Here is a 22,440-nt window from a genome sequence, read left to right as displayed (position 1 = left end):
TCGGCAATGTCTCCAAAAACGCTACGGGAAAACGGAAAGAAGTTTGAAACAGGATATACTTGTTCAATGTGTTATCCAGAAATTTAGTAGACAAGAAAAATCACTGTAAAACTAGAAGTTCTTTTTTAAACGGGAATTTGGTACATCTGTAGATTGGCTACATGGCTCGGACAGAACCAAGTAGACCAACGTCCGGCTGGGCATATCAGAGTCGCCGATTCATCTTTTTGATTGCGGAGTAGACTGGGCCACAATTCCTTGATCTGGTATTTTGGTCCGTATCCAAGCCTCTTGGTGATATTTGGGTTCTCCTGTTCTATCACATTTCGAGTCCTGAATAATGGATCGGTCTAGATTTACTTGCATCTCGTTAAAAGCCCATCGCGCAAGGCCACGTCCAATGCCGTTCCGTTTCGCATTGTCTTAAGAATTTGACATTCCTTTGGCCTACTGGCCCTCTGATACGAAATTGTATGTTGTTAAAATGGGCGCGCCAAAACAGTGTATGCTGCGGATCTATGATACTACCCAATGTTTCTGCTAGGAAATAGACGGACAAGGGATAGAAAATGATTGAGGAAAGATGTGACGCCTTTTGACGGACTGATAAGTTTCAAATTTTCTGGTTTTAAACCTTAGAAGAGGCAAGACATCCACAAATTAATGCTAAAAATTCTTCTTGGTAGTCAGATCTGATATTTGACGTTGGCGTCCCCAATGAGCCAAAGAGATCGGATTTCTCAAGCTCTACATTGTCAAAGACATAGGTCACATAACCGGCCGACTGTGTCTTACAGATCCAGGGGTTGTCTGCTCAACGATCCGTGCGCTGACGTTTGCAAGGTCTGACATGCTAGTGATTCACACGAAAGGTCGAATATAGAGTCAAATATGGTTAGTGGAGGCTGTGAATTTGCAATTCTCGTACAGGACTCGTGGTGGCTGTCAATAAGTGAGTCGCTTTGTGAGACCACGCTCAATATTGACATATAAAAGTTGGAGTTCGGCCGGTCGAGACTGAATCAAGACCCGAAACAGACATTCATCATTCAGTTGGTGATTCAAGGTCAGTTGTATTCGAAAGTCGCCCTGGGACGTCTCACGCCTGAATGAAAGAGCACCGTTGATTCAAGGCGGAAAGAAAGCTATAGTGGCTGGCGGTCCTGGATACGTGTTGTCTCTGGGATGAATAGTTGGCGGGAACAAGTTGCAGATGCACACTTGAAAGAACAGTGATTCTGGAGTTTTGGGCGCTCTGCAGACACCCACACCATAGTACTTTTTGAGCACAACTTGATTTGCTAAACGAGGAAAAGAAATTACCGGGGGTGTTGTAACCAGGTCACATGACACCCTGATTGCACTAAGCCCTGTTGGGAGACCACAAGCCCTACTTCCCACACGTGGCACGTGACTTGCACCTCGCTAAGCCGGCGAACTAAAAAAATCCACAATACAGACTCCTTCGACGACAATCTCACAAATCGACAACACCCGCGCTACCGTCTTGACCGCGCCGCCTCCGTCAAGATGAAGCTCAACGTCTCCTACCCGGCCAATGGGTCCCAGAAAATTATCGAGATCGACGATGAGCGCAAGCTCCGTCCCTTCATGGAGAAGCGCATGGGCGCCGAAGTCAGCACTCCCTCAACCTCCTTCCCCGATTGCCCGACACCACATCGATGAACAACATACACACATACGCACACGAATATGGAGAACGACTGGCTAATTGGGATTTTTGATTAGGTTGTCGGCGATGCTCTCGGTGATGAGTTCAAGGGTTACGTCTTCAAGATTACTGGTGGTAACGACAAGCAGGGTACGCATACAATTCCTCTACATTTCCAGTATCAGTGCAACAAACTTGATGCAAAAAAACTACTTTTCAACGCACAACACGAGAAACACTCTGCTGACGATTTTAATTTCCAGGTTTCCCCATGAAGCAGGGTGGTACGTACAAGCCGCACAACAACCTGGGGAATGATCAAAAAAATTATATCCAACCCCATGGATACAACCACCCAACCGCAGGATGCTCATCGAATTATTTTTACAGTTCTCCTCCCCACCCGTACCCGTCTCCTCCTCGCCGACGGCCACAGCTGCTACCGCCCCCGCCGCACCGGTGAGCGCAAGCGCAAGTCCGTCCGTGGTGCCATCACCGGTCTGGACCTTGCCGTCCTTGCTCTGTCCATCGTCAAGCAGGGCGAGGGTGAGCTCCCCGGTCTCACCGACACCGTTGTCCCCAAGCGTCTCGGCCCCAAGCGTGCCACCAAGATCCGCCGCTTCTTCGGTCTCGACAAGAAGGACGACGTTCGCAAGTTCGTCATCCGCCGTACCGTCACCAAGGAGGGAAAGCAGGACTACACCAAGGCCCCCAAGATCCAGCGTCTGGTTACTCCCCAGCGTCTCCAGCGCAAGCGCCAACGCGTTGCTATCAAGCGCCGCCGTGCTGAGACTGCCCGCGATGCTGCGTAAGACTCACTCTTCTTCTGTGCTCTCACCGATTATCTACGGGTGCATTGGTTTGATTTTAGGAAACACCTGAACTGACGTTTAAATAGTAACGACTACGCCAAGCTCCTTGCCGGCCGTGTCCACGAGGAGAAGGCCAAGCGTGATGAGCTCCGCAAGCGGAGGGCTTCCTCCATGCGGAAGTAAACTTCCAGACCCGCGGTTTTATGATTTCGTTCTGCGGCGATGGGGTTTAATGAAGGAGCTTCACGTCTCTGGGATGATTTGAGGGGAATTCACAAAAAAATGAATCACTCAGAGGCGCGGAGGATACATGTCTGATAAAAAGAAAAGGGAACAAGAGAAGAGACGGGAAACAGGTTTCAAAACGTACAAAGCAGGCTGAGTGGTTGATACTCCCTTGTGTTTGGCTACAGTGATTTCGGGCCTTGGGAGTCGCATGCATACCTGTGTTGAACCTACCTTTTTTTGATGACCCTTTTTTTTGAATGGAGTGCATGCAAATTTCAATACTCAGTTCTGTTAATTGCTTGAGGCTTTTTCGCTAGGCGTAGATGTACTGAGTACGGAGTGGTCTATTGTATATCTCCTCGATTTATCTCTCCCTCTCTTTGTGGACTCCTAGTCTACTCCACACAGACGAAGTCACTTTAATACACTAGTTTAATAATGCCATTACCTTAAATCCCCCCCGCTTCCAGACATGTTCCATTTTCCTAAGGGTTTAGTAGAGACACGGGTCACGTGCCATATAGGGTCTAAAGACAGGCAGGGCAAGACGTTCAGAATCATGTTTTTCAAGGGGTTGACTACATTTGGAGGTCGATTTATGGTATTCTTGTAGCGGGATTGTTACAAGGACGTCTCTGGTGGATGTGTTTCCACTCCATCCCGGCTAGTTGTGCCCAGGTCGCATGTGTACTTCTACAAATCTACAAACGTTGTGATACCATGGCAATATATCAAGATTTAAACAGCCAATTCAACACACCCATCGCAGCACTACTATTAAAACACGTCTCTAATTTTGAATGTTGTAAAACGGCCCCCAGGCCTTGCAATCATTTAAACCAAATATCAAGTACTCTGCAGATGAAGAGCACACACATGAACGATGCAACCGAACCAAGGATAACCAACTTCCGTCAGGGGGAACTGCGCGAAGACAACATTCAAAAGTCGGTCTCCCTCTTCCAAAAAAAAAAAAAAACATAGAAAAAAAAGGTAAAAACACCCGGGGACTAACATCCTCGTCCGGCTAATAAAAAGGGTCATAAGAATCGTATTTTTTTGTTTCCCGCTCAGTCCACGGTTTGCGCCACACTTGTGGTTAATCACTAGGACAACCCGTAGATCGGATCCTCTGTCTTGATGTAATAATTCATTCCTGTCTCTGATTTACCCCACGGTGTGCGAGAACAAGAAGCTAACCGACTCGCCGTTGTGCGTACGACGGCATGCCTCTGCCAATGTCGGGCTGATATCGATCGTATGGATCTTGTCGCACTGCTCTTGCTTGTCGCCCAATGGGACAGTGTTGCTGACGATAATGCTGCAAGAAGAGAGTTAGTCAAAAGTGACTCGAGAAGGCTGAATAATCCAAGATTCCAATGACTTGTTCTTGTATTCGGGCGTGTACATACCGCTTGAGGCAGCTGCCGTTCAGGTTCTCGATCGCCTTGCCGGACAGAATGCCGTGTACAACGATGGCGTTGACTTCGGTGGCACCGTGCTGCATGACCGTTTCGGCCGCCTTGGCGAGCGTGCCGCAGGTATCGGCCATATCGTCAACGATGATAGCGACCTTATCCTTGACGTTACCGACAAGGACCATACGTGAGACCTCATTGGGGCGGGCACGTTCCTTGTGAATAAGCGCGAATTGCAAGTCCAAACGATCGGCAATAGCAGTAGCACTAACAGCAATCCCAATTAGCCTTTGAACTACCCCCGGTATACAGATCATGTGTAGTATCGAGATAGGCATAACTTACCGCTTGGCACCGCCAGCATCTGGACTGACGATGACGCAGTTGCTGACATCGAGGTTCTCACGGATATACTTGAGCATGCTGGGCTCGGCGTACAGGTTATCGACGGGGACATTGAAGAAGCCCTGGATCTGACTGGCGTGCAGGTCCATAGTGATAACGTGGTTGCAGCCGGCGGTCTGAAGCATGTTCGCCATCAACTTGGCGGTGATAGGAGCACGGCTCTTGTCCTTCTTATCTTGGCGGGCATAAGGGAAGTTGGGGATGACGGCTGTGATGCGGCGGGCCGAGGCAGTCTTGCAAGCGTTGATCATAATCAGGAGCTCCATGAGTCCATCGTTGATGTCATTGGGTTTTGTCGATTGGAGAATGAAGACTGCGCAACAAGTCAGATACATGGGTGGGGGTTCTTAGCATCACGATTAAGGTGGGGATGCCAGTACCATCTTCGTCCCGGACGCTCTCTCCGATTGTGACACTGGTTTCTTGGTTGGAGTATTGCAAGACCATGATCTTGGTCAACTCAATGCCGAGCCTGATTCACAGCGCTAGAATTAGTCGCTGACCCAGTCTTAACCTAGTCGGTTACACATACCGATCAGCAACTAGGTTGGCAAGCTCTGGGTGACTGTTACCAGTCAAGAGCTTAATGGAGTTGGCCGACATGATAAAGAGCCTTTCAAAACTATAAGAAGAGATAGATTCAATTCAAAGATGCACAAAACACACTGTTCTCCAAGATGACCGTGTTCGGCTCAAAAAAAATCGAATTTCCTCCGCGGCCCCGCACGGCTTTTTTTTCTATGCAGTCCCGTGATAGCCTCACCGCCCGGTGACATAAGCCTATTGCCAAGCCCTTGCCCTGGAGGTCTGTAGGACGTGCATGTGAATTTTTATTCATGACTAGCAAAGAAAACCGCAGCGGATTTGAAGTGAAAAAAAAACAAATGCAGCAATCTAAGTACATGGAGAGAGTTCTGGAAAGAACACGGTTGACCTGCACTTCAACCGAATCCCTTACCAGGTGTGTCTCAGTTTTCATCTTCTCATTAAAGAAACTTCTCCTCGCTGGACAATGCCGGCTTTCATACCCTCTGCTCATTCGTCACCAGTAAAAGAAAACCTCGTAAGAATTGAGAGAAACGCCATACAATGCTTTGGCTTGAAACCATTCCCATGCCATATGATAGGATAATGGCCTAGGCAAACCCAAAGTACTCACTGCCAGCCGTCACGGCTGTGTAAAGACGCTGGCGGAGATCTTCGTAACTTTCATACTCAGGAAGATCAAGCTCTGTTAAAAATTAGCAAAATTCGGTAAGGAATCCGGAGAAAAACTTACGATTAAAGCACGTATGCGAGCTGGGAAGGCGATCCTTGTGGCCATAGTCGCGATGGATGTTAAATTTGCTCACACCATTCATACCCTCCAGTTCCTTGAAGCCATTGAGAGGAACTTTACTGGTTCCAGTGACGAACTGCAAGAGCTTAGCACGTTCTTCTTTGTCGAATGAGCGGACGGCACGCCAGAACCACTGGATCTGCGAGGAGGACGCGGAGTAGTTGTGATACTCGGTGTGGTTCTTCCACTCGTCTACATCAATCTCAGGAAGACCAGAAATCAATAGTTCCAGCTCTTGCTCGTTGAAAATGGAGATCAACTCGGGAGGAATGATCTCGTGGAAGCCCTTGAGGAAGTTGTCCAGCTGCTCACGAACCGATCCGACGAGGCGATATTCAACAACGCGCTGGACGTACTCCTCCTTGTTTTCTTGTGTAACGGGAATATCGTGACCACCGGGCTTCAGGTCGATGACCTGCTTCTCGCCAAAGTCATCGGTTTCAATGGAAAATGTCTCCGTAATAATATCGGTAATGTCATTCTCGAGCATCCACAAAAGTGATTTGTAGTAGTCCAGGTCGAGCGTTTCCATGTCCTTGATAGACACAGATCGTCCGAGGATGTTTTTATAGACTGCTCGGCTGAAGTGGCAGTCGAGGACACGGCCTTCATACAAGGCCTTACCAATGATCCGCCCGATGAATTTGAAGAACATGAGATGCTCTGAGTTGACGCCACTCAGGCGATTGGGGTGGAAGGTAGTCCGATCGGCGGCGACAGGAATGAACAAAGCGTAGTTGGGGTTGAACATGCCACGGGCAAGAACTTGGAACCATTCTCTGGTGACACCACCAGCATCGACACCCTCCTCGCCATGGAATCGTACATTCAGTTTGCCATACTTCAGCTCATCTGCGCTCTTGAAGTACAGGGACTTGAAAGAGTCAAGGAAGACCTCAGCTCTGCGCACAGAAAGCTGAAGAGGGGGATGAGGGTGGCGAGGCTCGGCACCGCGGGAGTGGACACGCCGAGTAAAGTAATTGCGCTTGTTGTCGAATTCTAGGACTTTAGGGTTCTTGACTAACAGGGAGAATGTGCCGCTCATCAGGCGAGGGTTCTGGCGGACGAGCTCATTGAGAATCTTGCGATGTTCTTCGGTAAACCTGAAGAAGATGTTCTCCATGCTGAGACCAGCATCAGCTGTGGCGGTGCTGTTAACTGACAATTCACGGCTGCCACGAGAAAGCGGCTGGTCCTTCAGCGTGGTGTTCTTGCAAACAACCATCAGTGCCTCAATAAGAGGGAGAAGAATAGTAGCTACGTTCAGCATATTTTCTTTCTGCCGAATAACAGTCAAGCAGTCGCTCAGCTTGCTCCAAAGCGGGCCGAAAGTGGCGCTTTCATAGAGTTTCTTGAGCACATCCTCCTTGGGAGCGGATCCAGGCTCTAAATCCCTGGACTTGTCCGCCCGTGCATGATCAAACAGATAATCAAGTGCAGTCAGGATACGTAGCAATTTCGCCTGGTCTGAGCTAGCGGGAGAGAACTTGGCCAGGGCAAGGCCTTGCATGTCGGTACCAGTCTTGGCCTGGTGGATATGAGGGAGAAGATCCTCCAAATCTCCCAGGATGGTATCACTAAGGGCCTGGGCTTGAGCAACCAATTCGTTGCCGATCACGTCTCTAGCTCCAGGAATGGCGGAAAGATTGTTAATGGTAGAAAGCGTATCGCGGAATGTCTTGCCATTGCACTCACGAGCCGCAAGGATGTGGACAACCAGTCGCAAGTTGTGATCCGGAATGACAGGAGGCTCGATGGTTCGCTTCTTGCGCTTCTCGTCCTCAGCGGGCTCCTTGAAATCTTCAGATTTCTTGGCTTCGGCTGAGGTAGCCTCTTCACTCTCTACGGTCTCTTGACCAGGGGCTCCAGGGATTTCCACAGTAGGAAGCAGAGCATCAGTCATGGATGTGTCCATACTGGAATCGGCAGCTTCAGCAAGTTGATCGGTAGATGCTTCGATTTCAGGTCTCTCGGGCTTCTTGCCCTTGCTCTCTTCCTGCCGCTCCTTCTCACGACGAAGAAGAACGGTCAAGGGCTGTGTGATACTGCTAAGGAGGCTGGACAGTTGCTCCATACAGTTGGGGCTTTCCATTATCAACTTGCGGTCAAGGAGAGAAAGCAGTGCATTCAGAGCGAACTTGTTAGCTCGGTTTTCTTTCCCCTTGCCTTTACGCAAGGACTTGAGTTTGCCAGCTGACGCAGAGTCATGCTCCGTCAAGAAGAACCAAGCAATGTGAGGGTTGAACTGCGAAAGGAAAGACAGTGCGGCGATACATTGTTGGATAACCATAATTGGAGTCACTTCACTGCTGACGCTCGAAGCAGTCTGGATAGCGAGAGTTCGCTTTGACTGCGGAGTCTTCTGCGTCCCTGGTGCCTTTGCACGCAGAGAAAGATGAGAAAAGCTGCGTTCAATCGCAGTGGAATCAATACTGCCATCCTGCAAGATCGAAAGTAGAACACTGATCACCTCACTCCGGTTCTGGCGGTTCTCACAAACGTTGTGAAGAATATCATTCAATTGATGGCGAGCGTTGCCCTGCAGAGGCATGAACATCAGGCGTAAGAGGGTTGCAACCCCAGCCTTGTCGAGCATTTGAACAATTTGACGCCTTTGCTCTTTCTTCGGCTCCTGGCCTGCAGCAGGCTCAATTCTCTGCCGGTGATCAACTGCACTCATGTCACCAAACTGAGCCATGCGTCGACCGCTACCGCCCATACCACGGGCCTCGGTCATGTACTCTGGGCCCAAGGTTGCAAGAACATCCTCGGGCTGATCGGCCAGAACAGCTTGGCGCAAAGAGGGATCGAGAGTAGCAAGGAAGCTGACAGCATCCATTTCTTCCGCTGGTTGAGTGCTGGAAGCTGTAGCGCCAGCACCAGCACCAGCAGCCGCCTGTCTTCGCGCCGTCTCACGTTCTCGCCGGCGTCGATCGGCCGCTTCTTGTTGCAGCAATTCTTCGCGGATCTCGGCAGGCAAGGCCTCAAGGAATTCTTGGTTTATCTCAGTATCCTCTTCACCCGCAGCGGCAGCCTGAGATCGATGTTCAGCAAGCTGTTGCATGATGACTTCCTCCCGGAGTTCCTCAGGCAGAGCCTCCAGATACTCCGAATCAATCTCAAGACCGGTGATATCAACTTGGCGGCCTCTGATGTTCGTGTAGACTCGACGAGAAGGTTCAGTGGGCTGGGCTTCAGGTTGAGTAGATGGGCCAGCGGTTTCAACCGCAGTATCGGTTTCCGGGACATCTTCCATGGGCTCATCGACCCCAGCAGCCTGGCGCTCGGCTTCACGTTGGTCTTTCTCTGCCTGTAATCGGGCGTTTTCTTCCTCCTCCTTTTGCTTAAGCTCACGCTGTTTTTCTTCAGCGGCAATGCGATCTTGGCGTTCCTTTTCAGCTCTTTCGGCTTGAAGACGTTTGCGTTCCTCTTCTGCAAGCTTCTGGCGCTGCTTCTCCTCCTCAATGGCAGGGGGAACCAAGAGCCTGAGAATAGAGTTGATGATGCGTATGGTCCGCTCAACATGCTGGTTGCCGAAAATTATGCGGGCCTCTTCTTGCCAGCGGTTTCTGGTGGTACCAAGACCAAACTTGACGGCAGTGTGAGGGTCGTCGCCGCGTGTGCGGGTTGGAGGACCTGCTCCTCGGGGAATTCCAAGCATATCCTGGATACGACCAGGCAAGACTGCTCGTCGGTCGACATGTACATGAATACCATCAGGGCGAGTGACTACGCCGAAACCTGACGCGGCCTGTCCGCCGATGGCTTGCATAATTGCATTCATGAAGCTAATGGGGCTATCCATAGCAATAACCCGGCCAGCTGCAGTGTCCATAGATTGGCCCCAATCGGCGAAAGGATCAGCAGCGGTCCGAGGTTGGACGGCGGCATCTGGGCGGTCAGTCCGGACAAGAAGAGGATTAATGCCATCGTCGTTGCCGCGGGATGGGATTTGGGTTCGGTGAACACGGTGGTAAGGCTGGATGGGAACAAGACCGGATTGGCGACCCGGCATGATTTCAGTAACGGTAGCCCAGGCTGGTGACGGGCCTCCGCGGAAGCGGGATTGAGGATGTCCTCGGGCCACTGGAGGTTCATCGCCTTCCCATCCCCATGGCTCAAGAAGATCATCGTCTTCTGGGCGAGTCAACAACGATGTGAGAAAATCATTGACAGAGTCGGACTCACCTTCCATATCCCCATAAGATCCTTGTTCTTCGTCGAAATCATCCATGTCCTCGTCAAGTTCATCCATTTCGTCTTCGTCTTCAACTGGAGCAGATGTCAGTAAGGCTGGCTGTGGCAGGGGCGCTGGGAGCTGCCTCAGCAGTCTAAGGAAATACAAACCATCTTCATCGAGGTCATCAAGAATTTCTTCGTGAATGTCACCACCTAGGGCATCTCCATGGATATCATCAACACCAGAACCATTGAGAGCACGGAATAGGTCGCCAAGATGCTGGTCTTCACCTTGTTGTCTGTTGGATTGTCTGATATCGGCCATTTCATCTTCGAATTGGTTCATCATTTCGACCTCCTCTTCGTCTTCAGTCATTTCTTCGCTTTCCCATTCGTCCTCTTCGTCATCTTCGAGGCTTTCGTTGTCTCGGTCACCGCCAATTTCTCCGTCATACATATCATCATGCATGTCCGAGTGGTCGTGATCTTCATCGTCATCGTCCTCGTCTTCGTCATCATCTTCGTCGAGGATGACTTCGACTGCATCTCCGGAAAGACCTTCGATTGGACCCATGCCATCGTCGTCTTCGTCGCTGACGACTTCACCATCATCTTCAGCGACATCCTCGTCGTAGTCCATTTCTTCGTCGTACTCATCATCATACATCTCATCGTCCTCACCCTCCGATTCTTCGGTGCTGCTCTCTTCCTCGTCATGACGAGGCTCTAGCATACCAAGGGTAGAGTGGCGGAAGAGGTCAGGTGTTTCTTCACGTTCATCTTCCATGTCAGAAACGGAAGTTGCGGACGAGATCTCATCATCCTCATTATCACCTTGGATGGGGATGTCCGAGTTCTCGCTGAGAAGCACGGCAGTCTGGGTAAGTTTATTCAATGGACGAAGAATATACTTAATGACACGCCTGGAGGACGGGAAATTCAAGTCGACATCAGCGACTGAAGAAGTGAGGGCGGGGATGAAGTTCTTTTCGAACATGGTCTTCGCGAGCTGCCTGGTTGAAGTTGGGAAGCCCGCGTCGTTGGTGAAGGAATAGCCGCTGAGCATTTTGTCGAAGAGATCAGCAAGCGACATGAGCTTGGAATACTTGACATCTAGGGGTTCGATAGAGGCCATAGCATCTTTGTAGGACCGGAGAGCATGCTCCAGCACGAAACGACGGACAAAGGCAAGCTCAGGCTCATCATCCTCATATTTTGGCTCAGTGCGACGTCTACCAACACCACCAAACTCGCCGGTCTTAGTGCAAAGTGCAACAAGCACTTGCATGGTCCATGTGGAGGTGATACTGCGTTTTTTGAACGCCAAAGACTCGTCATGATCCATAGTACCAAGGGGAACAAGCACATTCAACAAATAGTTCAAGACGCCAGAGCGCGGTTTGGAGGGAGTGGTGGCCAGAGGATCAGCCTTGCGGGAAAAGTTGATGAACTCGACCTTGGTCCGGTTGTAAGAGGAAAGAAGTTCCGTCAAGCACTGAAGGAGCAAGCAGCGATAGATGTAAATCGGATGGTCATCTGCCTTGAATTGGGGCTTCTCTGCCTTCTTGGAGCCGCGAGATGCATGTGCTTCGGTAGTACTCGATATTGAAGGTGTTGGCTCATCCGCGGTCATCTCAACATCAGTTTGAGTATCGGATTGGTCAGTTGACTGCTCTGGGAATTCAGGACCGGCTTCTTTGTCGTCCACATCTTTGTAGGACAGAAGCTCCGAAAGGAGATAATGAATAACGCCATCCGGGTTCTCCACAATTGGGGCTTTGAGCTCGGCCCCCTTGGTTTGAGTCTTGCCCTTGTCCTCCTTGCTCTTGTCCGTGTCTTCGAGGGCAGACGCTTCGCCTGCTGCAGACGATTCTGGCTTGTGCTCTTCGAGGAAAATACTGGGCCTTCCTCGCTTTTGTTGCCGATCTTTGTCGGCCTTCAATCCAAGAACTTGTGGACGTTGATTATCATATCGGAGCAACCGCAGCTTTTCATTTGTGACCTCCACAAAGATATCAGGAGCTCTTAGCACGAGGTGATACAAATGTCGTACATAGCCGTTTGTGTCAATCTGACGGGTGGTCTTGGACTCAAAGTTAGCAACGATTTCACTCCTCATGATCTGCCGAATAGTGGATTCGTCCTCGACGATGTGACGAAGTATCAGCATGAAGGCGCTTTGGAGTTTCTCATTTGTAGCACTGGAAAGTTGCTTAACCATAACAAACAAACGCTGAAGATTTCGCTTTTCTCCAAAGCGGGCGGCAATGCTGCGCTCGCGGGTGAGAATGACAAGAACACGGCACATGGAGAGGGCCAGTGTATCGTCCTTGCCCACTCGCGGTAGTATCTCGACAAGAGCTTCAAATAGCCTGGTTTTCTCTTCGAGTGAGATAAGGGGATCTTCAAGACGGGCTGGCTCATCGCCGCTGGGATTTGGATCATCAAGACTTGGCATGGTCCAGGCAATCTTGGGAGGCTGACAATCATCAGACAGCAGCTTCTCGAGAATAAGCAGGACATGTCCAACCCAGGGGAAGGTCTCTTGGTCGGCCTTTTCAGGTGTTGGGAGCTTGATAAATCCAAGGAAAGTCGAGAAGCAATCTTTGAGCTCCTCAAGAGTGGCGAGGTACATGTCATGATCTTGGAGGGTCAGCGCAAGAATGTGTGCATAAGCCGCGATTTTTTTGCCAGCTGTCTGGAAGTTCTCCATCTGCAGAGATACTAGCGATTGAACAAGGGTCTCTCCAATGTCTCGACGGAAGTTGACAGGCTCGCTATGCTTCTTGATGGCCGAGGTGATCAAGTCAGATAGCTCGAAAGAGACGTCATGGTGTTCGTTTAGGATGTCAAGGGCCCGGTCGATCAGGTTTGACCGAATGTTTTGCCTCTCTGCATCCAGGTCCTCAATTGTGACCATATGGCGACGTTTGACTGATTCTCCCTGAGAGGCTCCGGTAAGTTCAGAAGAGCTTGCCCCGGGATTACGACTCTCGAGCCGACGCTGATTCGATAATTCGCCCCGGTCATCGCTATCCATGTCATCATTGTCGTTGAGAACGTTCTCTAGAGCTCTACCCAACCCGTCGTGCATGTCGTAATCAATATCGCCTCCGGGGAAAGGAGAGCGGCGCATTGCGTCAGCTACGGGTCGTCCAGCTGCTCGAGCCAGAAGCATTTGGAGTGCTGCAGAGCGGTCCAACGGATTGGCGCTATTGAAAGGTTGAACCTCTCCAAGACCGGCATCCTCGAGGGATTCGATGCCAGAAGCAGACTCGGGTAGTCCAGTTTTGATATCGCCGGGAGCCGGGGGTACTCTGGGGGGGGCTCGTAGCCACTGCTGCGCCTTGCAGTATTCTTCGGCCGCCATTAAAATATTGTTGCAACGATAGAGGGCTTCTTTGTTGAGATCGACATCCATGTACCCTTTCTCGAGCAAAGCAGTTGCTCGTTCCGTGTGGACAACGAATGGCTTTTTAGGCATCTCAACCAAGATGGGCGGGGTATCTACTTTGCGAGCCGCGCCAGTCTCGTATTCGCCATCCAGTGAGCACCGCATAATGTCAATCAACAACCGGACAATTGGACTCGATGACTGAGTCGCAAAGTCTGAGTTCCACATGTCTTTAGCCAGGGGCAAAATCTCCATACGAAGATCCACCAAAAGTTGACCTGGCTGGAAGTAATCGGGACGGTCTCGATCCCGTTCAGGGTGAGAGGTCAAGGCTTGTGTCTGGCTAGAGTCCACAATGAATTTCCCAGCAGTGAGGTCTGCGAATAACCCAAGAATGATCTTAATTCCACCATACCCGGATGCAAGCCGGTCGGCAAGCTCTTTGTCCTGGTCTGGAATGGACTCCGCGGATGGAAGGGACTTAATGTCGCCTAAGAAGACGTCACAGATATCCTTCAACACTCTGAGACCGTTGATTTTATTGAATGAAACGAGAACTGAAGTCAAGTAGTTCGGACTGGGACGGTCTGCTGAGACTTCATAGAGAAGGTGCGAGAAGTGGGAAAGAATGACTATGAGATATGCAAACCGGTGCTTGGTGCTGTTACTCGAATTGGCAGGGTTGAACTGCAGTTGGCGAAGAATGCCTTCAGCAATGGCGTCTGAGACCAAGATAGCATTCGCCTTCTGTTTCTGGAGGGGATCTGTGCGTCTCTTGCCGATCATACCGAGTCCGAGGTTGTGCAAGAAACCCGTAATTGATGTTGGTAGAGCGCTTAGAAGGTAGCGGAGAGTACGCGCATTCTTGAAAGCAGAGCACTGTTCATCAACTTCAGCGTCGTCTTCTGTCGGGCCAAGGCCCGACTGAGCCGGAGCAGTCTCTAGTGCACCAGTGCTCTCCTGTTGAGATTCGGCGCCAGGAGTCGCTGAAGGCTCCTGTGTGTTCCCGGTAACCGCGACAACCTTTGACTTTCCAGAGCCATGCTTTTCAGCAGAGGCCTGTGTCGCTTTCAGCCACTTGTCAGGGATGTTCTTCTCCAGCAAAATTCCTTCCCACACGCAAGAGGCAAGAAGGTTGCTCAGTGAGGAGATTAGGGAACAGTAATGGTCAGCAAGATTAGCTTGGCCGAAGATGGAGGTAGATTGACCGGGTCGAGTTTGGTACTGTGGCGATGCGAAAACCTCGCGAAGGACGTCGGTGAGGAGTAGAACGGCATTCAAGTGCCTCACGAAGAATGTGCCAGATTTAGCAGCCGCCGTAGTCTCAGGAGCTGGTTTTTTCGAGTCTGCAGGCTTAATCAATTCGGTAAAGAATCCCGATCCGGTGGGCGCAGTCCAAAATGCCGAAAGATTATCCACTGCTGCCTGTGCGCGTCGAACGAGAGAAGGGACCACAAGGTGAGGTTTCGTTTCCGCGAGCATGTGAACAAGTACAGTGATCTCTTGGTTGGCATTAGTGCTGTGGAAATCAAACGCCAAGCTCTGGAGTGTTGCAAGATCCAACAAGAACTCTGTGCCGCCGGCCAGGATGAAGGATGTGCAATTCGTCTGGTTGTCGAAGAAAGCGCTCAGGAATCGCAAAGCTGGGAACAGGTAGTCCGTAGCGGAAAGACCGTGGGAATCTTTATCTTTAGGCTCGAAGTCGGGGCCTGGAGAAGGAAGAACATGATCCAGATCCCCAACAACAAGCTTGGCGCCGTTAGGAAGAGTGTTCGCGTTAAGCTTGGGGGCACCAAACGAAGCAGGGTCGTCTGTGGGTGCATCAATGGCTGTGCCGATCTCTCGGAACAATGAAAAGACATCTCCTAAAAGGGTTGTCTTACCGTCGGCATCTTGAGTCCACATCCTTGTGCCCATACCAAGCTCCCATGCCTTGACTCGCCCCAGGATGTTGACACGAGCAGCCATCACAAGAACAGCAGACATGATCGAGGTTTTCAATGCCGGGTGGTGTCGGACCAGCTCATCAAAGGTGGTGCCTAACGAACGAACCAGATCCGAGTCATCCTTCAGACACTTGACATGCTCAGGGTTCTCGAAGATCTCGAAGAAGCTTTCCAGCGCATCGGAGGACTGGAAGAGATCCAAACCGGAAGAGTTCAAGCAGATGGCCCCAAATGCACCAGGGATACAAGCAAGAGCATCAGCTGCGGGCATTATGCCAGATGCGAGAGGGGTGTTCTGGGGTCTAACGATAGCGTACTCGCGACCTTTTTGCTTTTCCTCGGACTGGGTGGCAGCTTCGGCGCTGGGGGGTTGAGTAGCGGCAGGTTCGGCCTCGATCTCAATCTCAGTCTCCCGGTCTTCAAGTTCCACGGCCGGCGGCTTCTCCAACACCTTCAGTTCACGCCCCATGACTGCAGCAAGAAGACTCTTGCTGAGGCCAGCCTCAGCGATAACAGCATAGCTAGTAGGTTCGTTGTGAATGAAGCTGCTGAGAATGTTGACAGCATTGCTCCACACATGTGAACCGAACACGCGAGCATTCTCGAACACAAGGCGAAGAGAAGTTAACAGCTGAGGCGAATCTATCAAGTTTCTCAAAACACGATCGAATCCTCCGCCATTGTGCTGCATGATATGATTGACAAAACGGAACATCCAACGCAGTGTCTGCTGCTGAAAGTAAGGGATTTGATAGTCAATTGAAGGGTTCTTGTATTGAGCGGGGAATCCATCCCCTCGGTTGACCTTCTCAAATGCGGTCTTCGTCTCGTGATCAATCAAATCAGACATGGCGTCAAATCCCTTCGCTGTTGTCAGTGTACCTAGTGCATCCCGGACCGCATGCACAAATGTGTCAAGGAACTCCATGATGCGGGAGTAGACTCGGCGGGATTTTTCAGTCCGCAGTTTCAAAATATCAACAAACATGGGAATCAGACCCGCTGCAACCAAGGTCTCTGGTGTACGTGTGCTCGAGCTTGGGAGAGTGCGTAGGAGTGCAAGCAAAGCATCTCGCCATTCATCGTAGTAGGCATCATCCGGATCGTTGTTCTCAGGGCCTAGTTCATTGACCATTTTACGGGTCAAAAACATGAGAATTCCGTGGTTGACGTTGACGCTCAAAGCTGCACAGACGTCAACAGCACGAGCCTTGTGCTTAGCCAACGCATCCAGTGCCTGGATCGCCAAGGTTTGGACAGACCGGGAGACCTCGAGATCACCACTGGCACCGAGATGAACCACTTCAGCAAGCTGGTAAGCAAGCTGAAGACGCTTCGGTTGTTCCAGATCAGATTGAAGAACCTTTGACTGAAAAGTACTCTCCGGCTGGACATGAGCCAGGTTGGTCACTGCCAGTGCCTTGATGGAAAGGATCTGTTCTCGCGTGGCACGCGACGCTGTCAACGCCTTGGCAACTCGGAGTTTTTGAAGCAGCTCATATTTTGATTCGAGGGGCAGATGAGGCAAGTTGGCTGCAAGAAGATCTTCCACTTTTGCAGTTGAAACTTTTGAGTAGGGGAGCTCTAGGACTTTGCCCGCTCGCGTGGCCTCCTCTGCCTTCCCACCAGTGACAGCTGGTGATTCATCGCCATTTGAGCCCTGGTTAGAATGAGGAGCGGGGTGTGTCGCACTGCGTCGCAATGGGGTTGGCGTAGTTGGAATATGGAAGCCCTGCTCTGTTTGGCCGAATTCAGAGGTTGTTCTAGTCTGTTCGGAGCCCGAGGGATAGTAGAGAACTCGGACATCTCCCCATTCCTCCCAGCCATCGCCATCACGCACGAGGGAAACCAGTTCATTGGCGTCGATTTTGGTATGGGCTGTATTTTCCTTCCCCTTGGTTAAACCGGCGGGAGATGCGGCAAACGGTGTTTTACTGGTGATGACTGGGCGCGGGAAAGGTGCTGCAATCTTCTGCAACTTTTCGAGATCAAGAGCATAGTGGGATTGCAATACAGACTGCTGATGGGTGCCACGCTGGCGAGAGTGGTATCGTTGGGCTAAGCAAAGAGACAGTCGCAATGTAGATTGTAGGAGAGAGAGTGAGGTGGTATTCAACAGGTCACCCAGGCGATCGCTGCTGCTGTACAGGCTGCGGTTTCCACATTTCTCGAGCAAAAGACGAGAGAAATCAAGAACTGCTTCCACAAGCTCTCTATCTCCTTCAGGGCCGTACCCCAGAGCGTTTAGTTTAGCATCAACCCCCTCTGCTGGCTTCTTGCTCTCGTCGGCCGAGTATGATTCCTCCAAAACATTTCGGGTGAACAGCTGAGTCTGAGGGCCAGTGTTCAAAAAGTATTTCTCCACGGCTGAGGCCAGAATCTCGTCGAATCGGTCTAGGACGTTGATCCAATGGTAGAGATCGCCGCGTGGGAACGGCCATAGCTTAGGGAATGTGTTGAGAAGCGAAGGGAGCTCTGGAACGGGAAGACTTGTGGCACGCGCTATAAATTCTTGCAAAAAAGGTGACTGCGACAGAAGGAAAATTTTTTAGTTAGGTTGCACATCAGGCCGCCGGGGAGTAACTTACGATTGTAGCCTCATGCTTTTGGCTGGCTACCTTCTTAATTCTCCCCATGATAACGATCAGTTGACCAGTCAAACATGAGGGAGTGAAGAGATTCCAGGAGGGTTGTCTCCTAGAGAGGGTGGAGTGAGCAGGTCGCAAAGACCGGTGTCGCGGAGGAAGCGCGAAGATGCCTTATGACGTTTTTGGTGCTGCTTTACTGCCCCAACGAAAATCGAATCGACTCAACGCGATGAACACCTGGGCGATATTTCACTGTCAATAAAAGGAAGCCAAAGAGATGCTAAATCAAATTTACCATCCAATCGTTAAAGAACTTGAGTAAGAGAGCTCAACTCGAGAGCTGAGATATGAGATATCGGGTAGTCGGTCAAATAAGGGGAAACGGGTGCAGGTCGTTATCCCTTGGTTTTTGACGTAGAGGTAGCAAGATAGGTAAGTCAAAGGGAAAAGATGACAGGAAGAGTGGTTGATAGAAGAGAAGAGGAAAAGGACGAGCAACGTGAAGAGAAGCTGGTCTTGCCGGCAGAAGAGGCAGGGCGGAGCGGCTCTGTGGCTGATTTCCCCCCCTCTGGGCCTCAGGCATCAAATGTCTTTCCAACTTACAATCTTTGGGCACAAACGTGATGCAACCTTAGAATTGTCGGATTTAATGTTACAGAGAAATACAATGAGAACTACTTGGCTATACAGTCTCTCGATAATTTTTAAGGATGTAAGACTTCAAACTCAAAGCCAGCTCCAATTTTTTTGATGCGCGGTGAACCACATGAACTGAGAAAAACGCTTGCACGCTTTACAAGCAACTAGCCTTGAACATCTCTTAAACAAAGTGAACATCCATTGCGATTGCCATATTTGTAGTCTTTACTCCCTCCTGGCAGGCAGGTCTCCGTCCCATTGGATTTTCATAGTCGTTGGGAACGGAGAGAAACTACTATGCTGGGCATCCATGTACATGGCGATTCCTCCCAGCCCATCAAGCCTCTTCAGATGACCTTGGGCTCCGGGGGCACGACGGACATTACCCAGTCGCCCAATTACCTTGAGCATAGTGGAAAGTGCAAGAGGGCACATTTTAACGCCCAGGCATTCATGAGGACCGAAGCCAAAGTGAGTGTACAGGCTCATATCACGGTCAAGACGGACCTTGTCAGGATCGGGGAACGCAACAGGATCGCGGCCTGCGACAACCTAGATTTTGTGTGCTGTTAATATCGGAACACCGCAAGAAAAAGCAAAAAGACACCAAAGAGCCTACCAAGTTGCAAATGATCTCCTGGCCAGCTTTCAAAGTGACCTTCTCGCCGTTATCTTCAACCACCGTTGGCTTAGTGACAAAGCGTGGCAATGCTACCGAGCATCGGAGTCTCGCCCCTTCCATGAAGCTGTATACAGTTAGTATGGCCTCTTAGTTTCTAGGCGAAGTATGAAGAAACTTACTATCGCACAAGAAGCTCATCAGCCTCGGGAGTATCTTCCCTGGCCAAGCGCTGGATCTCAACTAGATGCTTCGCCGCTTCTTCGGAAAGGTAGTAGTCGATACATTGCGAGAAAAGTTGGCCTTGGTTGGCAACCAATGCACCGGCTGCAGGAAGAATATTCGACCATACAACGTCCTTAATCGGCAACTGACTGTCGAGCAAGCGTTGAATCATATGAACGCCATATTCACTCAAAATTTCATGGCGGTGTAGGCGGTTGACCAAGTCGGAAATGAATCCAGTTTTAGCAACGAGTTCAACGTTGGCTAGTGTCAACTCACCCAGCTGCTGTGCAACATTACGAGCAGTCTGACAAAGTTGGAAAGACTTGGACACGTCAACATCATAGAAAATAGAAGCGAAGATCAGGGCCAGAATCTGGTATAACTCCTGCTCACTGAACACGCCTCTTGGGTTTGACTCTGTCTTGAGAGACAGGGAGAAGATGTTGGCACAGAAGTGAACTTGAGCGAGAACAGCAACATCTCGAACGATGTCGACCTGATTTACGCCAGCAACCTTGTATGCGTTTCGCTCGAGGAGTTTCAGAGTAATATCCTCATAGAAGGCTTTCACTTCTGACTCCCACTTGTCACGGCTCAGAGCAGCACCAAGTATCTTTCGAGAAGCTGCATTGGCAGGGACATCACCCGACAAGGCAAAGTCTCGGCCATAAGGACGGCCGCTATTCTCCATCAAAAATTGGATCTTTTCACCCCACACTACCTTGAATCCTTCTTGGTCTTTCAGGATTTTTTCGCAAGCAGAGTGGGAGTTGATGAAGAGGGCCGGGGCTTTGTAAAATGATCGGTCAAAGCTATAGGTTTTAGCCTTACCAAGACTTGTTAGGATCTTCTTGTTCTCATCAGGCACAACCAACGGGAAGTGTGCGTAAACCGAATCACCGCGGAAATGATTGGGGAAAGCCTTCAATACTAGTTTATAGAAGACCTGACCACCGTCAACAGAGACGTCATTGTTGATCTCATTGAAAGCCCAATTTGTGAGATGCTTCGGTGTGAAGTCGACAGTATAAAAGCGATCGCCACGAACCAAAGCAACTGCGTCAGAGAGAATAGCCCTCGAGGTCGTGAAATTGGTACATAGACCGCTGCCCGGGGTCATAGCCTGTTTGGCATCTTCGAGAATGAGGCCAGGGTACAACTCAACAAGGTCGGGATGGTCATAGAAATGCTTGAGCTGATCCGCGACGTACGGGTCTGAGTTGATCTCCTCAAAGGTTTGGTAAGAAGCCAAGCCAAAGTACTGACGGAATTCGTTCAAGGTAGCCAAATTCCAAGAGCGTGCCTGCTTAATACCGAGGACCTCGATGCCTCTAAAGACATCCGGCACATTCAAAGCACCGAAAGCTCCTGCAGGATCTTCAACGCCTTCCTCAAAGATCTTGACCAAATCATTATCGTCGAATTTTCCATCTGCTTGGCGTTGCAATTTGGCGAATGGACGTTCTTGGGGATCTGCTGGGAGCTTCGATTCCCATTGGCGAAGACCCCCTATGAAATCCTGCATACTAAGCTGCTTTGTATTCTTCCCATTAAATAACTCTTTATACAGATCCTCTGACCATTTTTCGTCCCGAGCCGAGACACACGAATGCCAGCGATAAACAAGATTGAACTCTGCAGATACTTGGTTTCCGGTAGCCTGGGCAGGTGACTGGCCAAGCAAACTATCCTTGATCTCGGCACGGGGATCTAAGCTCCACACACTGTCAGTTCGGTTGATGTTGAGAATGGTCCGGACATAGTCCTTCAAAATTATGGTGACATAAAGGCCACAAGTAACCAGTCTTGCGGTCTGGAACAGGTCATTATCCCAGGTCACATAAGCTTGAGCATTCGACTCATCCGGTTTCGTGAAACGGCCACCTTCGTTAATAGCAGCTAATTGAGTGACAACCGAGTTATGGAAACGGTTGAACATGATGAGAAGGACGCCAACGCCCGGAGGGAATCCCAAAACCCGTTTAGTAGAAAAGCAATCGGGTTTCAACTTTCCATCCTTGAATGTTCTGACTGCATCCTGTTCTTTCTGGTTGTTGCCATAAAGCGGAGACAAGTCCAGGTACGACGATGTTAATGACTTTGTTTGGTCCCTGGGATCTGTTTGGAACAAGTCTGAGAACAGTTAGCCTCAGTGGTTCTTCCATCACTAATCGCAGAGATCTCAGCCAACAGACACCAACCTACCGTGGATGATAATAGAGGCAAGATAGAATAGCACGCTAGAAATCTTGTTCGGGTGTTCCTTAAATTCCTTCCGGGCCAAGAGGCTATCGAAAAGAACCTCTGGCTCCGGAAGAGCAGCAGACTGCATAGTCTGCGGCCGAACAGACCGTGCATATGGAGTGTTAGCAGCACCAATCTGAGGCCAAAAAGTGTTCTAGGGCAGTTTAGCAGATGACCTCGGTTTACAAGGGGACTATTCCTACGTTTCCAGATCCATCAGCCTTCCGGTATGCCGCATTGCGTCCAAGAAAGCTACACCACTAGTCAGTCACTAAACATTTCCTACACAAATCAAAGTCACATTGCACGACTCACGAGATAGGCGGGTGCTCCAGATCTCCCCATAATTGAGTAAGAAAGGCATTGGTCAGCTCCTTGCCATTTCGAGACGTAGAAGGCAAACCAGCGGCAAGCTGTAGAAGAGTTAGAGTGAGTACATAGCCAACTGCTCGCCAAAACACAAACCTGAATAACGCGCTCCATGATATAATCTCGGTCATTCACAGCTTCACCTGTAATGGCACCTTTCGCAACCTCCGCCAAAGTTTCGGCATCTTTCAGGTCAAAATGAAGCAGGTCCTTAGCAAGCCCCGTCACAGTTGGCTCTTGTAAATAGCTGCCATCGCCGGTTTGAGCGGGCAAGGGCCGCAATGCTGCAGTCACAACTTGCTCGATCTGAGCAAGTCTGTTGCTGGAGTTGGACTCCTCCGCCATGGTGAATTGAGACGA

At 50.2% G+C, this 22,440-nt stretch overlaps 4 protein-coding genes across 4 annotated transcripts; 1 reads left to right on the top strand and 3 right to left on the bottom strand.

Moving 5' to 3' along the window:
* Window positions 1-1,530: 1,530 nt before the first annotated feature.
* Window positions 1,531-2,667, top strand: Pdw03_0661 (40S ribosomal protein eS6; the record flags this gene model as incomplete). Its single annotated transcript, XM_014680436.1, has 5 exons — window positions 1,531-1,635; window positions 1,750-1,822; window positions 1,936-1,956; window positions 2,063-2,480; window positions 2,571-2,667. 5 exons carry the CDS (start codon window positions 1,531-1,533, stop codon window positions 2,665-2,667), a joined length of 714 nt encoding a protein of 237 aa, XP_014535922.1.
* Window positions 2,668-3,879: 1,212 nt separating this feature from the next.
* Pdw03_0660 (TOM1, putative) lies at window positions 3,880-5,138 on the bottom strand (the record flags this gene model as incomplete). The annotated part of the gene is made up of 5 exons (XM_066099678.1): window positions 3,880-4,033; window positions 4,125-4,397; window positions 4,476-4,848; window positions 4,916-5,007; window positions 5,068-5,138. The coding sequence occupies 5 exons, from the start codon at window positions 5,136-5,138 to the stop codon at window positions 3,880-3,882; spliced, it is 963 nt and encodes a 320-aa protein (XP_065957405.1).
* A 533-nt stretch (window positions 5,139-5,671) lies between these two features.
* Window positions 5,672-18,279, bottom strand: Pdw03_0659 (TOM1, putative; the record flags this gene model as incomplete). The annotated part of the gene is made up of 7 exons (XM_066099677.1): window positions 5,672-5,766; window positions 5,815-10,008; window positions 10,063-10,146; window positions 10,222-17,920; window positions 17,982-18,151; window positions 18,203-18,218; window positions 18,277-18,279. The coding sequence occupies 7 exons, from the start codon at window positions 18,277-18,279 to the stop codon at window positions 5,672-5,674; spliced, it is 12,261 nt and encodes a 4,086-aa protein (XP_065957404.1).
* Window positions 18,280-18,845: 566 nt separating this feature from the next.
* On the bottom strand, window positions 18,846-22,425 carry Pdw03_0658 (Cytochrome P450; the record flags this gene model as incomplete). Its single annotated transcript, XM_014680433.1, has 7 exons — window positions 18,846-19,172; window positions 19,240-19,366; window positions 19,422-21,600; window positions 21,673-21,865; window positions 21,915-21,963; window positions 22,027-22,124; window positions 22,177-22,425. The coding sequence occupies 7 exons, from the start codon at window positions 22,423-22,425 to the stop codon at window positions 18,846-18,848; spliced, it is 3,222 nt and encodes a 1,073-aa protein (XP_014535919.1).
* Between the last annotated feature and the right edge of the window lie 15 nt (window positions 22,426-22,440).

This window comes from Penicillium digitatum, chromosome 4 (assembly GCF_016767815.1).
Source record: "Penicillium digitatum chromosome 4, complete sequence".
Lineage (NCBI taxonomy): Eukaryota > Fungi > Ascomycota > Eurotiomycetes > Eurotiales > Aspergillaceae > Penicillium > Penicillium digitatum.
Note: the sequence above shows the minus strand (reverse complement) of the source record. Positions and strands in the feature narration are given on the sequence as shown.